The following is a 17,645-nucleotide window of genomic DNA, read 5'->3' as shown; positions in this document are numbered from 1 at the left end:
GGGTTAAAAGCTTTCATATAAATGCCAGTTACATCTTGGCCATTAAAAAAAGAATCAAAACCAAAAAAAAAAAAAAAAAAAAAAAAAAGGCAAAGTAAAATAATCATGTTAAATTGATAGTAATAACAGCATTCAAGTAGAAGACCTACGCTTAGTTTCATATTTTTATGTTGCTTAATTAGTTTTGATAAATTTTGAGCATAAACAAAAACAAACAATAAGCCAAACCCAACATTCTCCAAAAGCATTTTGTTTTGCTGGAATTCAGTGGTGGCAGTGATGGTGGTACAGTAGTCCACCAGCCGATGATCCAGCATGGACTGACACAAAGAATACCCATGAGGTACCATTAGTCTGTCTGAAGATCAAAAATAATTTTTAAAGTTAAAATGGTTAATCTCTTCTCACGGGGCTTCTTGAATCATATCTATCCATGAACATTTGCCATTAAATTATACCAATAATATTTAGTTATATTCAGATAATACTGAGAGCTATATCTAAGAATTATGTCATTTTTAGCTGCAGAACTATGAGAGGCTGTTTATTAAGATACTAGAAGTGATTTAATCTTTATGGACTCCCTGTTCATTTTTCCAATAAACACTGATTTCTGTAATCTGATGTTTAATCAAATGTTCTGTTTATGCAGATGCATTTTATTTATTTGGTAGAGTAAAATCAACAGTGGCCACAAAATATTACAAGGGTTAATCTTGCTTTTCTTAAACCTAGGTAAGATCTTACATTCTAAGCTATGGTCACCATGTTTGGACTGTAAGTCTATCATACAGTTCTAGCTGGAAAATCTAGTTTTGTATGTTCAGTGAGCCAGGTATAGGATTGTAAGCCCTTCATGTTGTCTTATACTGTTTCATTAGGTGAGGGATATTATTATCGGTATCACTGAAGAGAAAGCTGTACAGAAATGGTAATTTAGGGTTAAGTTTAGGGTTTGGTTTATGGTATATCTTTTGTCATTTTGCAAAAAGATTGTCTTTAAAGTCAGGGTGAATATAATTTTAGATAGCTCAGCTCAATTAGCCTGATGAAGTAGAATTCTGAAGCTGGTTTGGTGAAATTGGATTTGCAATCACATATTTTCCCAATCCCAATCAAATTTTCATTTTGTTCTGTCTGAAACTTTTGGACATAAATTGTACCTCTCTTGCAATAGCTTTTCATAAGCTTTTGTCCCTAAATAATAATACTTTTATTTAACCTGTCCTGCCCCTTAGGGTCCCTGAGATTGAGGCTTTTAATTGGTTATAGTCTTAAAAGCGAAATTCTACTTTGACATTCTATCCAAATAGAAAATGAAACAGAGTCTGTTAGATAAAAATAAAGTACATTAGCTTGATTGCTTAAAAATATTAATTGTGAGTATTCTTTTCCATATAGAGATGTAAAATAAGATATATGATTTATTTCTAGGCTTGAAACTTCAATGTCTTTATTCTGAAATGATTTTATCACCTTAAGTCAAAGATACGATATGTTGTTAATTTATTTCTAACATAATGGTGTCAGTGAAATGCCATATCAAGGGCATAATGTCCTATTATAGTGTAATAAGCCCTTCCTTGTCTGTTTTTTGTGCAAAGCCAGATGACTTAACACTCTATGTAGGTGTGAGTGACACCTACAGTCTTTGGTGCACATTCAGAAAGGGTACATCTGGAGAAAAACAGCAAGTGACTGAAAAAGATCCAAGTTTCTTTTGAAACATACATGCTTATAGATGAAATATAGTATAATGCGGCTTCATCCTCATGGATATAAGGTAAGTCCGAAATATGCTGAATTGAAATTGCCTACTCCCAGCCTCCTGAGCATGCATCCTAGCATTACAGCCAATGCAGAGAGTGTGTTGCATCCCCGGGGACCACATGGCTGCCTGGGAGCTGTAGTAGTTGCTGCCACCCGGCACTGTGAGAGAGGATTGACATGCACACAGCCAGCCTGGAAAGAGATCCAAATTCAAGATTCCAAGCATGGTTTCTGCTGAATATGTACCACTTTTATGCTGTCATAAATAAAGTAAAAAAAATATAAGTCAGATCACTGTAAGTCAGAAACTTTGTATGTTTCTCATCAAACCAGTCAAGAGGTATCTTTTGTGCTGGATGAGAGAGAAACAGTGCTGGCTATCAGAACCCTCTGGTGTAATCTTTTATGAGCCATTATACTTAGCTGCATGTTACAAGAGGCACATAGTCTGCATTGATTTGCTTTAGTTGAATAATGCTCTCCCTCTCCATATTTTGATGTCTTAGTCCCCAAACTGCAGAATGCAACTTTGGTTGAAGGTGGGATCATTGCAGAAGTAATTAAACATGAGGCCATTAGGTTGGACCCTAATCTAACGTCAATGATGTTTTTATTACATGAGGAATTTTGAACCCAGAGACATCACACAGAGAAAATGCCCTACAAACCTAAAGGTAAAGATGGGAATGATGTGTCTGCAATTGAAAAGAGAAGCTAGGGAGATGCGGTTTGATGGCACCTTACAGCCTCCAAAACTTGTTGGAACAGTACATTTCTATGTTTAAGCCACACAGTTTGTGGTACTGTGTTACCACAGCCCTAGGAAACTAATAAATCCTTTCGGGTTAGCAACCCTCAACACTTCTTGCTATCATCCTCACAGGACTTGAGTTAGGATTGGTGGATAACATACAGGGTGTTCATTGAATTGAATTGAACAGTGAACTTGAATTCAATTGATGAACTTGAATTTTGGATAAAACACATTTATTCTTCTTAGAGTCAGTATGTCCTATATATTGCATGGGACATACTAATACTAAAAAAGTTGTTCATTGCTCATTTGAAATTCAAATGTAACTGGATGGCCTGTATTTCATTTTCTAAGTCTGATAAAACTATGTGGAGTCATAATAAAATATCACAAAACTGGGTGGCTTTAGTGACAGAAATTTCTTATCTCCCAGTTCTGGAGGTTAGAAGTCTGCAGCAAGATGTCAGCAACGTTGATTCTCTTGTCATAATTCTGCTCATTTACCTGGACTCAGGGTCCTTCCTGGTACCTGCCGTGGTGGCTAAAATCCCAGCAGCAGAAATGCTGTTAAACTTCTGTCTAATGAGGTTTATTCTGACTGTATTTGCTGTATGTTAAGCTAATTTTGCAAGCAACTAACTATAAGACATTGTGAAAATAATATGAAATATCTGGGGCTCACTCTTTGTATTTGTTAAATGAGAGAGCAGAAATAGATTCTTTCAAAGGCCTCCTCCAGTTCTTTATGTCCATCATCTAAGGAAATGCTTCTTAAAGGAGCATTTAAACAAGCCTAGCTTATTAAAGCAGTAGAAAGTACTTAGCTCTTTTTGACCATTTGGATAAAAAATATAAGCTGTCACTTCTGGGATAGCTTTATTACCTCTACTTCTTTGCAGAGGCTGAAGTTTAATGTCATTAAGGCACCCTTAATGAGCATTCCCTAATTTAGAAGAGTGTTTGCGATGTGATCACTGATTTGAGAAATGGTTCAAGTCTTACTGGGTGCTGGGGATGAAGGCTGAGTGATTACTTCTTTACTGGGCTGGTAGTGTTGATGTTTGCTCTGCTAATTGTACTTAATTTACTGTGAAGTTTTCCCCTCTGCTACTCCTGTTGTTCTGAGTTGACTGTGCTACTGGGCAAAGCACAGAACATGGAGACTGTTAGTTGAAGTCACATGTGATTTCCTAGTGGAGGCATCTTGAAATTATTTGTAGGTAACTTATCGGAGGGAATGTGCTAGAGTTCACCTTGGAGTTTTGCATTTCCCCTCTATGTTGCTGCTTAAAAAGTAAATAATTTTACGCCTCTCTGTGTGGAAACCCAAGAGTTGGTAATGTTCTTAAGAACGAGACCAGATTGCTACTCCTGTGGATGGTTTTAAAGGCTGCTTTTTGAGAGCATTTCATTTCATGTTGCAGATGGTGGAAGACCATGGGACAAAAGTTTGAGGGGTCCCTGCTCTTGGCAGACGATTGTGCACTCTCTGGGTCTCTGCCATGGGCCTGAGGAAGAGAAGCAGCCTTGGGGTCTCTCTCTCTCTCTCATCCTCTGTCTCTCTGTCTCCCTCTCTCTCTGGGATTGAGCCCAAAGCTTTGTGCTTAGGTATTTTGTGAGAGTGTGGGGTTACTATGAGCCGGACTCTGAGTTAAACATCTTTCCTTCTAGACCATAATCACACCTTGACTCGCTCATAACCCTAACAAATCTTAATTTTCTTTAAGATACTGAGATATCTAGAAGGTTCTGCTTACCTCCATGAATCTTATCATGCTTTATGATAAGGTTTTCAGTTCCCTCGGTGCAGAGTGTGGGCAGCCTCTGTTAGTTATCTACCTACCCAGTATAAATTCCCCCTTTCTTTCTTGCTAATGGAACCTCTATCTTGTTTGTGCTGGAAATGTAACCTGTTCTTGGGGATGACTTGTGGATCCAAGCGATTATAATCATCCTGCTTTCTAATCTTCAGTTTCCTTTGCAGCTAGCAGTGGCCAGGTTTCTTAATTCTGGCCAATAAAAAAAAAAAAGCCAATCTTTAGGAGGAACTCCTGATAAAAGAAGATAACATTAAACATTATTTCTGGATGTGCCCATGAGGGTGTTTCTGGATGAGATTACGTCTGAGTTAGTGAAGTCATTAAAGTAGATCTGGTTCCCTAACGTGTGCAGGCACTGTATACTGTAAGCTCTTCAGGGCTTGACTATCCCAAAAGGGGAGGAAGGAGGAAGCTTGCCTCCCTGCTTGAACAGGGACATCTCATCCCATCTTTTGTCCTTGGACTAAGATTTATGCCATTACCCTCCCTGGTTCTCAGGTTTTTGTACTCACTTTCCTAGAACTCCGTGTTGCAGATGGCGGAAGACCATGGGACATGGTAGCATCTATATGTGAGCTATTTCCTCATAATATTTTTCAATATATGTACATTTATGTGTGTTTTTACACATATATATCTCTATACACATATCTCTATCCTATCTGTCATCTATCTATCTATCTATCTATCTATCATCTATCCAATCTACTCTATCTATCCACCCATCCATGCACCCATCCATCCTACTGGTTATGTCTCTCTGGAGATTTTTGATTGAAACACCACCCCTTCCTGTTTTTCCCTTGCCTGCATCTCCCTGCCTCTGGTGGGGTATGATGTCAGAAGCTGCAGGAGGTTCGGGTCAGCAGAACCTCCAGCCTCTGAACATTTTGTCATACCAGGTCCTACTCAGATCTTTCCTTGGGGCTAAATCATAAAAGGGACAATGTATCCTCCCCCTGCTTAATTCCATTATTGAAGTAGAAAGGGGATGACTTACGTATGGAGAGAAAGTGACCTCACTTTGGAAAAATATCACCCTGAAAATAAACTAACAGTTTCTGGCATTCTATTTACATTGGTTTGCAGTGATTCTGAGTCAGAGTTAAGCAGATGCCTGCCCTGAAGTTCTGTTTTCTGTTTATTTTTCACCTGTCACTTAGGAAGATATCAAGAATCAAAACAATAAGCTCTATCAAACATAATGAAAATAAGGAGTAATATGAATAATTGCATTCACATTAACAATCATGTCTTCAGTATAGAAGGGGAAGCCACAGAGTTTTCTCGATTTAAATTGTACTTTTTCTCCAAAGACGGTTTGGGGATTGAGAAACAAGACAATTAACTGGACCTAGGAAAGTCAGGAAGCTCTGAAAACCAGGTGTCTCTGGCTCTTCTAAGATTGATTGCCCTGGGTGTCAGCCAGCCCAGGCTGAGCATTCCTGAGTAATTAGGATTCACTTCATTGGCAGGTGAGCCTGACCTCACCTCGCAAAGCTGTCTCCAGCATCTGAGCAAAGAATCCCTCTCCCCAGCATACCTCTGCAGCAATATCCTGGCAGATACTTTATGACACGTTGCCATGACATAAAGCTTGCATGAGCTGCGTTACACTGCCCCGGGGCCTCAGGCTACTTGGGAAAAATGGTAAGCGTTCGAAGTTTAAACTAAATAATATGCTTTTAATGAGATCATGTGCGTTGCAGATCAAAAGCATCACCAAAAGGTAAAAAGTTCAAAAAGCCTCTTACATGCACAGTGATTTTGACCAAAGCAGCTTTCATGATTTTTCCAATAGAATTTTAAAAAGCATTTTCAGGTTTCTGATCCTAAATGTTACACTTCAGCAGGTTCTCCCTTGCCTTTCATCAAGCGCAGACAGGACCCTTTTGGCTGCAGGGGAGGTAACAATGCCTTCAAATCCGTGATGCTGAACACTGTCGCGGTCTCTAAGTACTCGGGAATGCTGTCCAGGTAGGGGCAACCTGACCAAAGATTACTTCTTCCAAACATTTGGGAAGCTCACAAAAGCAATACCTAGTTTAGCTTAGCAGAATGCGGGGCATTTATGTTGAGCTACATCCCCAGCCCTTTTTTAGAAAATTTTAATTTGGAGACAGGGTCTCACTAAATTGATAAGTTGCTCAGGCTGGGGTTGAAGTTATGATCCTCCTGTCTCAAGCCTCTCCGAGTACTGGGATTAGGAGTGGTGTGTCCCATCATGCTGGGTCAGAATTTGAATTTGGTTTTGCTTTGCATAGCTGCTTCGTGATGCTTTCCCAGAAATCTCAGTTTGAGTTAAGAGGAGGGAGGGAGAAAGACATCAACACTGTTGAGTGTCTATTAATAAACACGTCGAGGACTTGAGTTGTATTATTTCATTTAACCTTCAAAATATCCCTGCGAGGCGGCTGGTGTGAACAGTCTTCTTCCATTGTGCTTGATTTTTGTCATGAATATAGCATTTATCATAATCGTCCTACTGTGAAATTTACTTTTCTAAATGCCAGTCTTCACGTCTCCTCTCTGGAAGGCGAGGGGACCTACTACATGCTGGCACCAATACCAAACCCTCTTACCTACATTATCACCTTACTCTTGTAAAAATTCTGGCACTTAGGCACTGTTCCCCAAGTGGCAGGGAAAAGTTGTCTGAGAGGTTGGGTGACTTGCTTGAGATCACCTGATTAAGCCGCACAGCTGAAATTTGAACTCAGGTCCGAGTCTGAAGCCTCCATCTCTTTCTCTGTTCTGTTGCCCCCCAGTCATCATGTCGCCTCTTCAGGGTCTTCTGCCTTTGTTCAACTGAATGTCTGCCTGCCTCGTGACTTTGCCAGTCGCTGCAGAATGCATTTCGCCACCCCTGGCTTAGCCCACTCCTAACTCCTGGTCATCCAAAGTGAGGTTCAAGGTCATTGTCACTGCATGGGAATGTGGTGGAAATGTATATTCTGGGATTCTTTTCCTGATTTTCTGGGCTGGGGGAGACCAAAAGGAAGATGATGATGATGATGGTGGTGGTGGTGGTGTGTGTTTGTGTGTTTAATCAAGCTTTCTGAGAATTTTTATGCATGCTCGAAATTCAGAAAGCAGTGTTTCGACTAATCTCTCATCTGGGGCGAGTGTAGTACACACCCATAATCCCAACACTGAACCATGGATCAATCAAAAACTCTAGAAGCCCACCTCATGATTGCATGAGGCTTTTGGGTGGGGATGGGGGATGAGTGGTGGACATGGACATCCAGACACAAACCATAATACCAACCCTCTGGGAGGCTGAAACAGGGGGACTGCAAGTTCAAGCCCAGTCTGGGCAGTTAGCAGCCTAAAAACACCCTGTCTCAAAATAACATAAAAACAAAGGCCTGGGGATGTAACTCAATGCGAAGGCCCTGGGTTCAATTGTCCATCCCTAGTCCTGAAACACACACACACACACACACACACACACACACGTGCTCGGATATAGTGTATATACTTCTCTGTGAGACACTGAACTCTACGTGCTTCTGTTTAGGCACCTGCAACATTTTATTCAAGAAATTTGCTTAAACAGCCATTACTGTCACTGACCTGAACACTCTGAGGACGTGGTGGTATTCATCTTCATCGCCCGAGCGTCTAGCATTCTGAAATTGTTTATTGAACAAATTAAGTGAACTGCTAAGTCACACATCATTTTCTTGTGGCAAGAGGGGACTATAAAATCTATTAATCAATCTGACAGGTTTAGAAGGATGAATCTAATTTCTTTTTCTCATGTTTTTTTTTTTTTTGTTAGTAGGCTTTTCTCCAATTAAAAAAACAGAGATTGGGGTGAGGGATGCCACAGTAAAGCCCAGGGCTCAAAATAATCAGCCAACACAGCCTTTCCTGTAGTTAAAGAGTCTGCAAAATGGGTTATGTTGCTCACTCAAGCAGCTTTTGCTTTGCAAGGACGCAAGTAGTAAGCAGAGTGTTTGTTTTGCAAAGAAAAAAGATTAAGGTTTGTTCCCTCAGCCTTGAAATTTTATGGAGGGTCTCATAATTAAGACTGTCACGGAAGGTGCAGTGTGTTCGCTCCTTCTCTCTTGCAGAGATCAGAGTTGGGGTGGCCTTCTAGGTAGGCAGAATACTGCCAACAAGAGGCGATTTTAGGAGAGGATGTTGAAGATTAACGCATGGAGGCTTACAGGCTGCCAGTCCCTGCTCTAGTGGTCCACAGGCAGTGACATAGGGGCCTGGGATGGAGCTGAGCTTGGCCGGATGTAGGGGGACATATTTTCTCTGCATGTTGCTTCCTGCCAGAGGCCTCCCGAAGGCCTGAGTCTCAGGACCCCAGGAGGAGCTTTTAAAAAATTCCACAGCACTGATAAGTGAGACTTCTGGGGGAGAAATGCACAGGATTTCACATCTTTCAAGTAATGTTTGGTAGTCTATCGGATTATTTTTAAAATTCTGATGCTCTCACCCGTGTGGGGAAAGCAGAAACAGGCAAGCCTCACAGGGAGAAGGGCGAAAGCTGCCTCAGGCAGCTTGATGGGGTCCACTCATCCAGGGGTCCTGGAAGGGCGGCTTCCGCACAGCAGTAGCAGGGGCACTTGGGAATTTGGTTAAAAATGCAAACAGGAGGATGCCACCCAGAGCTACCAGAGAGAATCCTGCACGGGGCACCACTGTCTGGATTTCGGCAGTCTCCCAGGTGATTCTGATGCTAACATTCGAGAAACACCTCACCCAGCTGATTACTATAAAAATGTACACATTCCAGGATGGGATAAATTTCTAAGCTGTTATCAGTCACTTGTAGCTCAGTGAAAATGAAGCACAGGTCCTGCACGGGAGGTGGGGAGGTGGGAGCCAGTGGCAGAGCTCCAGAGGGGGGAACGCAAGGTCTCCCACTACGGCCCAGTTTTGCCTCAGGCCACCCCTGCCTCCTTTAGCACCTGCCTTTCTTCTAAGAAGTAAATGTCAAAAGTAGTTTTCTTTAAAGGTGACACAGGTATTTAACACCTCAAACAGCTAGAATCCTACTAGACAGTTTTATGATGTGATAATTTACCTCTTACAAGTAAGTACACTTTGCCCAGATAAGACATTGACTAGCTAAATTTAGGTTTCAGCAAGGAATTCGACTGAAATTATTTCTTCCTTTTTGAAGGCAAATCTGATCAACTTTTGGGGGTCTGATTTCAAAATTATGTTCCTCTGGGTTCGTGCCACACTGAAATGGCAGGCCAGTGATTGAACAACCCAAAAAAAAAAAAAAAAAAAAATCATCAAAACGACCAGGGATTCCTGTGGTTTAAAAACACTAAGTGAAACTTTTAGGCTTCACTTTTCACAGTAGAGAATGAACATATTAATGTTGTCTTCAAAAAATATTCATGTAAAATATTCCTTTTCTGTTTTGAAAGGGACAATATATAAGCAATCTTCAAGAATGCACTAGTGCTATGTTAGGCCCTAGGGACTCAGTGGAGGACAAGACAGGGTCCTGATGCCTACAGAGCTTCCAGCCCAGGCGGGAGTTTGTCATCAACGTGTGCATATTCCTTGCCAGAAATCATTTTACCCAGCATAGACCTGGTATTGGTTATACAGCCGTCCATACGACTGGGTCTCTTACCTAGAAGAAAATCAAGCACATGTATCAAGTCAAGAGAATAATGATCACACTGGCTCCTCAAACGGAGAGAATTCAAAACAGAGAATTTAACATAGGGAATGGGGGATGGAGGTGGACTGAGGAGACGGACAGGACAATGAGATGCTCCACGACTCGGGACTCAGGACAGAGTGGAGCTCCACGGGCAAACGATGTTATCAGACCCAGCAGCTGGCTCCATGGGTTGCTCTAGATTCTTAAACCACAGCGGAGGCTGTTTGGTAGAAGCCGGAATCCTGGACACATGCCCTTCTCCCTAGCAATGCTCAACTGAGTAGAGGAGGACTGAATCCATGGATTCCGCTTCCTCTTGCGCTCCAATCCAGAGCTCTGCCAGCCCCTCCACAGAGTATAACTAAGTGGAAGCCAAGAGCTCAAGGTGGTCAGAAGCCACCATTCCTGCGGCTCAGGGCAGGGCGGGGAGAGGTGGAGAATGGATCCGAGAACAAAGTCCAGCGTGGAACAAACCCCAGCTGTGCTCTGGAGGAATTTCTGCCCAGCTGGAGGAGAGCAGGAGCAGCCAGTGAGAAGGTCAGGACCTGTCCCCGGGGCGGCGGTGGGGAGAGGACAGTTAATGGAGAGCAGGTGAGGTGTACAGACCGAAACCATGTGGCAGCCACAGACTCCTTCCGGGACCAAGAGTCGTGGAGTCTCCCTCAAGCCCTACATTCAGTTCAGTTCAGTTCTTTTTTTTCCTTCATTTTTTCCCCTCTTGCGGTGCTAAACATCTCCCTTTTGCACACAGAGAAAATCAGTGAGTCCACACGGGTATCACTGTGTCTGCCTTGATTGGTCTCTCAGAAACTCAGAGAAAGAACAACTAATTCAAAAAAAAAAAAATGCTAATACGTGGCATTTAAAGGAAACACATTTGAGGCATAAAGGGTCTTAATGGGCCCCTCAGTGGGCTCCTGCTTGCCTACTGCAAGAGCCTTGTACCAGAGGCTTGATTTATAACGCTTTTATGAGGACTGTGGCAAGTTGGGAATAATGACCTCAGCTTTGGGTAGTTCTTCTCAAGAGGCAGTTAGAAAAAAAAAAAAAAAAAAAAAAAAAAAAACCATTCTGTTGTGGAGCCATGCTTTTGTAAAACAATCTATTAATAGAAAGAACTACTAGAAAATAAATTGAATGGAGAAGGATATATGGAGCACAGATTCAAATATTTTTATTGTGTTTAACAGGCACAGAGTGACTCCATTCAACTGCAGTGAAGTTTCTAAATCCTTATTCTCTGTTTGCGTTTATTTCCTTGGAGACGAGCCAGCCAGTTTCTGCTTACTGTGCACAGTTCGGAGCATCCTCCCCCTGAGATTGGCTCCAGGCTTGCAGGAGCTGCTCTGGAAGAAGCTGCCCCCCCACTCCCAATTTCTGCCCTCTGTGACCTATGAGTGTCAGGAGGTTGTGCCCAGGATATAACACAAAGCAGGATGTGGGAATCACCATAAGCCGGGCGCGCACAGCTTAGAGGAGGATGCCTGCAGGAGTGAGGTCATTCTGGATCATTCTGGAACATTCTCTTTCTCAGACCTGAGTGTGCCGTCTGAACTTTAGTGCTATTTCTGTCTGTATCTTCATCCAGCTGCCTCGATTTTATGTTCTTTCCAGACTGACAACTTGGAAAAGGCAGCAGACATATCTAAAAATGACAGTTATCTTCAGGGAAAGGAAAACGGCAAATATTAGACAAAAAAAGTATGAAGTAAATTTTTCACCCTGAAGGGCCAAAGAAATCATTAGAGTTATCTGACAGCCACAGTCTCCGGGCGCGGGACTTGCCCCCTGGCTATCTCATTGCTATTTATATGAGCTGGGATGTCTATCTAGTAGTTGGGCTGAAATCATGTGGGACCTATAAGAACTTAGACATGGCCCACAGTGAAAAACCCCACAAAACCCTTCGATCTTTCTCTTTAAAGTCTGGCTGCCAAATTATTCCTCTGCAGTATATAATTACTCCTCTAAAACATGCACACGTGCACACACACCCTTTTTCCTTCTTTCCTCCAAAACCTCCCATCAAGAAAATCAAAACTTTAAGAGTTCATAACTACGTGTTTTCCCAAACAGTATGATAGTTACAGAGTGAGTACTGAAATAAAGCGAAATAAAATACATACAGCAAAGATATTCGAATAAATTGTGAAATGGGAAGCTCAAAAGTCCTCCTTTGCTTATTTTTGGACACTTCTAACTTGGTAAATCTACCAAATTCTTTCTTAAAAGCAAAATTGCCACGATCGATGTGTAATGGGAAGTGATATGCATGTCTCACTGAAGTTAAAGGCGTATCTATGGAATATATTGTCAGATGCAATTAGATAGGGAAGCACGGTTCTTTTCTGGTTGAGAAATAGGTTCTCTCTAATGCCCTTTATTAAAGTTTAAAGGTGGACTTGGTGGTGGAGGAAGGGGTAGGGAATGAGCTCTCTTGCCGGTGACCTTTAGGGGCTAGTGCGCCGCCTGCAGCACTGTCATTAAACACGGCAGAATGCAGGAATGTTTGTGAAAGAATTTTTTTAAAAAAGCCCAAATCCCTCACCTGCAAATAAGCCCCTGAATTCATCTTCTGAGATCATTCTGTGTTTTTGACATGTCTGTGTGCCAATGTGTTCCAAATGAGAGTTTGATCATCATTCTACCGGCAGCGACAATCCTAAGCCGTATGTCAAGGCGTTTATCAAAGAGAAGCTTGACTGTATTTCCTTCATATTGTTTCAGCAATAGATTCTAATCACCAGAACTTAAAAATCTGTTCCCATAATCTTTCAACAAATGTCAAAGTTTCTCCATTTCAGCCTTTAGTGTGATGAAAAAAAAAAAAAATCAAACCCCTCCGTGCCTATTGCAATTCTTGCTGCTTCGAGTATCTGCTTTCTCTCTGAAGATCACATCTTCTTTTTGACTAGGTTGTGCATTTAAGACCTGAAAACTGTGACCCCAGTTGCCTAGCAACCGAGAAACTCAGGCCTCAGCCCTGGTGGATGAGATAGGAAAAGGTCAATTAACATAGCAGCCCTGTCCTTCTCAATATGCTACTGTGGCAGCTATTTTTATTTCTTTATAGCAATATATCATAATAAGTTTTGTAGGTCTTTATACCGTGGTTCTCCCTTTTGAATAAAAGCATAACTAAGACTTGAGGGGATGTCTGATATAACAGAAAATGTAGCCATAAAAAAAAACCCCTAGAATAGAAATCATCTGACTGCTGAGTACCCTGCCAGGCCGCCTGAGGCAGTTACACATTTCCATTGAGTTATTTTATGATCAGGCCAGTATGTTATTGAAATATTATCTCTTTAGCCTTTCTCATTCTGATAAGAAATGACAGGATCTCGGAGCAGTAATACATACAGAGTACAAAATATGGAGCTGTGGACAAAATTTAGCCCAGGCAAAAACCTTGGCTTTGGAGAATTTTGATTAAAACTGATTATCCCTGGGTTGTATTTTCAAATAAGGCACAGTACACATCCTAATGTCCAGTTTAATTGTGAGAATTTGGAGCCTCTGTTGATGAGTGCTTCGAAACTGATTATTGAGCAACATTCAAGACAAAGTCTGTATTGACTTTCTAACCTCATTTAAGATGCGATTTCTTTAGGAAATGAGGAAATTGTTGTCACCTTTCAGATGTATGGGTAAGAGCTACAGTTGGGATCTGAAGGGTCATTCTGAATAGAAAAGGAGACAGAACTAAGAATATAAAATTGTAAGGTAAATATTTGGAAGGTGGTCGATTGAGAGCTACTTTGGAAACAATGTGCAATATAGGTAGCTTTGTTATTTTATTTCTAATCTTTTCTAAGGAAAATCCTGACTATATCACTGTGTACATATTGATTCTTTATTGTTGTTTAATATGAAAGCCATTTCATATGAGCAAAGTCAATGCATTTGTATTTATAGATAGGTAAGGCAGGCACCTGCTTCCTTCGTGTGGGTGTCGGGAGACCTGGGTTTTGTCCTTTGATCTGTTTCTGGTTAGCTGCATGACCTTGGGTAAGCTGGACACTCTCAAGCTCTTGGCGTTGCCACCTGCAGAACAGAGAAATTGTATTGCATCATTTTGAGCATTTTTTCCTGTGAATTTTCCACCCTCTGCTTCCTTTCCTGTCTCCTATATACACCTATCACATTTTGTTATGCAAAGTCTCATATCTGCGGGATTTTGTGTAATCTCCACTTTGTACATTTTCAGACCTTTTGCCCTTCTGACAAATGACATTCAAGGGGACACAAACTCAGGTGTTTCCAATCAGCAGCATTTTGGGTGTTGGAGAAACTGACCTTCCACAGATCTGAAGTTAGCATTTTCTTCTTTGACCTTACGGGATTTGCGATTGTTTTGCTTTTCTCTCCTTTTCTTTCTTTTTTTTTCATAGCAGTAATGTAGAAGCAGATGTTGTCTCCCTCCACACAAATGCTGCACAGTGAATCATCTTAGCCTCTCTGTAAAATTTTAACTTAATGGAGTCCTGGCATTTCTGATGAGACGAGGAACTTAATTTTATAGAACAACCTATTGAACAAGCTGTTCTTGGACATTCCCATCTCAACTAAATGTTAAAAGTATTAAAATTCACATTAGCACCAGAGGAAATTTTGCATGGGTAATCCTTTAATACAGTGTTTTATGGCTCTATTAGCAGCACAGCAGCTGGTGACATGATGAATTTAATCCATTAAAAAATTCAGTAAGAGGTTTAAAAGTCAGCTTTTTAAAACATTATCTTGCTGGAAGGAAAGAGAACTTTTCCTCAGGGCCAGAAGCAGGGTGGTGTCACACTGCAGCAGTTGTAGGAAATAAACCTGCGTGACCAACTTTCTTACACTCGGAGCCGCACACCTAGGGATGGGCAGAAGGATGTGTGGGGACTCAGGTTGCTGGATGGGAAGGCGCCAAAGGGCTGGACATCTCTGCCTTGTGTCTCATTCTTCCTTGCTTTTCTGAGGAGGTTTCCTGTTGATACTAAACGATGGTGATATTTTTTAACATGTGAACATTTTCATTTGTGCTGACCGATGTATTTGTGTAAAATCAGAATTGTGCTGAGCTTTTATGAACTATCCTTCCTTATGAGGATTTGAGAAATAAAATTTTCTCACCTTTGATGCAAATAAACTTCTGCAGAGTAACTGCATAAAAGCTTTGTGACGCATTGGGATGGATTAGGGCAGGGGGCCTAAGTTACATTTTGGATGGCTTACTCAAGTGAGGGTCTGCCTTGGAATAGGCTGGTGGTTTTAACTACTAAGCTTTAAATTTTTCATTAATCTTTCCAAATTGTAACTCTTTTCTCAAAAACAGATAAACAAAAAGAATGACAAAACACCAAAAATAAAACAAAATAAAGGTTCATTATCCACCATGGAAAGATTTTACAAGCTACTAGGTACCATTACTGCCTTCCAAGTCAGGAGTTTGTGAAAAGAATTCACTTGTAATATGCATGTATTTCTGAACAGTAGCGGTAACAAGTCACCTTTTATCAGATTGCCCAACATCTACAAATGAGTTTGTTACTATGGGCAAACCTTGTGAGTTAGGAAATAGGTAGTCTGACTTAACAATTGTTTTTGCCTAGACAACTCATTTATATAATTTCCATACTCATATAATGTCACTCAGGTTCTATCCTCACTTAGCATAGCTTGAAACAGAAGAATTGCCATGTCTCATGGTATAGGTATTACGGCTCACAAGAACACAAAACTTGCTTCCTCTGCCTCGCAGGAGATCTCTAATAGTTCCAAAAGTGTGAACAAGCCACCAGGTTGGACATAGCAACAGCCATTGTATTCATGAGTACTAAAACTTGTTTTATTTTCCTTTCAACATGAATGGCTTTATCTTTTTCAAAGTGCACATGCTACCCGGATAGAGAGCCCTTTTCTTTTGTTGCATGGAAGAAGATGTGAACATTCTAAAATTATTATTTCCCTTAAGTCTCTGCAAAATAACTCTACCAAGATTGTGTCTTTTAATGGAAAGGTTGATGCATCTAGGAAGCAGCTGAGCTTGAGAGCTGATAGCTCATAGCTCCAGTGAGACCTGTTTTGATAGTATCTAATCCTGTGTTTGAGACTGATTGATCCGGACGCACCCTTCCCACTCCCTGTGCTTTTACAAAGGCGCCTTTCCGGGTGTGCAGTAATGTGTTTCTTTTTCCAATCTACGTGGTTCCTCATGACTGAGCCTGCTCTGAGAAGGGTTATGCAATCTGTGCACTCGACTAATGACACTTAAAAAAAAAAAGCAACCCAACACAAACCCCGCTAAAATTATTTCCTAGTTGAAAACAATGCATAACCGAAACCCAGTCAATAGTGTCATCCTGACCACGCACTGTACACCATCTTAACATAGACATCATTTTCATGAACAAGAGGGCTTTTGGCTGACTTTAAAGATTTTATAGTGAAGGAGAAAGCAAATGCAAAATAATCGGATCTTTGCCCTACGCATTGGAGATTTTTATAGAGCAGGGTATGTTACTTCTGTTCCTAGAGACTTTTTAAATAAGAGTGATATCGATTTCTTGATCTTTTGATCAATTCCGGTCTTTTCCTAAATTCAGCCGCTGCAGGGCAGCACAGGTTGGACTAATCGGGTCACATGGTATGTAATTAGCCAATCCTGGCCTCTGAGAAAACCTGTCATCCTCTTGAAGCTCTTCGTTCCTGCGCCTCCCAGTGGATGTTCCCTATACTCCTCACCTCCTGTATAAACGAGCCATGGGGACTTCTGGCTGACAGACCCTACTTTGTTGAATTTTTGACTGCAGATTGAGACCCTTCAGCTCTAAAGGCCGCTAGTATCAAATCAAATTTTTATTCATCAATTATTTTGAAAATAACCCCAACAAACAAAGCTTAAAACCATTAAGAGACTACTTGGTTTGTACTCCCTGTGGAACGTTATCCTGAAGCCGACACCCACCGAGAGACGGCACCTTGCAGTTACAAGGTCCAAAACTTATTTTTCCCACGAGGGGTCCTTTGGAGCTCTCTGGCCGAGCTGTTGAGCGACAGCACTGAGATACCCAGGCCTTTCCTTCTCTTGGGAGCTCTTCGACCTCCACCCCTTCTGGCCAGTGACCCCTGCTCTGCAGCTTCTGAACTGACTTCTGTGGGCCGGCAGGGGGAGGGGGCTTCTCTTCCACCCAGCCCTGTCCAGGTAGAACCTATAGACACTGGTGTGTCACTGCCTCAGGTTCTTCAGATCTCTGACGTCGTCCTCTGCCCAAGTCCTGTTTCTTTTCTTCTTCCTGCTCCTCCTCCTCCTTCTCTTTCCTTCCTTTCTCCTTCTCTTTTCTTTCCCCCTCCCCTTCCTTTCCTCCTCCTCCTTCTCTGTTATGGCTTAAATGTGATGTGTTACCCAAAGACCCGTGTGATGAAGACCTGGGCCTCACTGTGGCGGTGTTCAGAGTGGGGCCAAGAGATGGATTGGATCCTGAAGTCACGGACCTCATCAGGATTAATCCATTGATGAGGTCCGTGACTTCAGGATCCAATCCATCTCTTGGCCCCATAGCCGGAGTGGACTGTAGCAGCTCAGTTGGAGGAAATCGGTCTTAGGAGCATAACCTGAAGGGTACATCTTGTCCCTGGCCTCTTCCTTTGCTCCTTTTCCTTCTTTGTC

At 41.6% G+C, this 17,645-nt stretch overlaps 1 protein-coding gene across 1 annotated transcript in view; it reads right to left on the bottom strand.

Moving 5' to 3' along the window:
* Nucleotides 1–17,645, bottom strand: part of LOC102020546 — a 113,523-nt gene that overhangs the window by 9,184 nt on the left and 86,694 nt on the right. Inside the window, exons 3-4 of the mRNA XM_005398983.1 lie at nt 13,927–14,038; nt 7,924–7,979 (exon numbers count right to left, since the gene is read on the bottom strand). Coding sequence (XP_005399040.1) covers nt 7,924–7,979; nt 13,927–14,038 — 168 coding nt within the window. The remainder of the gene's footprint in view (nt 1–7,923; nt 7,980–13,926; nt 14,039–17,645) is intronic.

The sequence above is a fragment of the Chinchilla lanigera genome, unplaced genomic scaffold (genome assembly GCF_000276665.1).
Source record: "Chinchilla lanigera isolate Chin_1 unplaced genomic scaffold, ChiLan1.0 scaffold00064, whole genome shotgun sequence".
In the NCBI taxonomy this organism is placed as follows: Eukaryota; Metazoa; Chordata; class Mammalia; order Rodentia; family Chinchillidae; genus Chinchilla; species Chinchilla lanigera.
The sequence above is the reverse complement of the archived record's forward strand: the minus strand, read 5'-3'. Positions and strand labels throughout refer to the sequence as shown.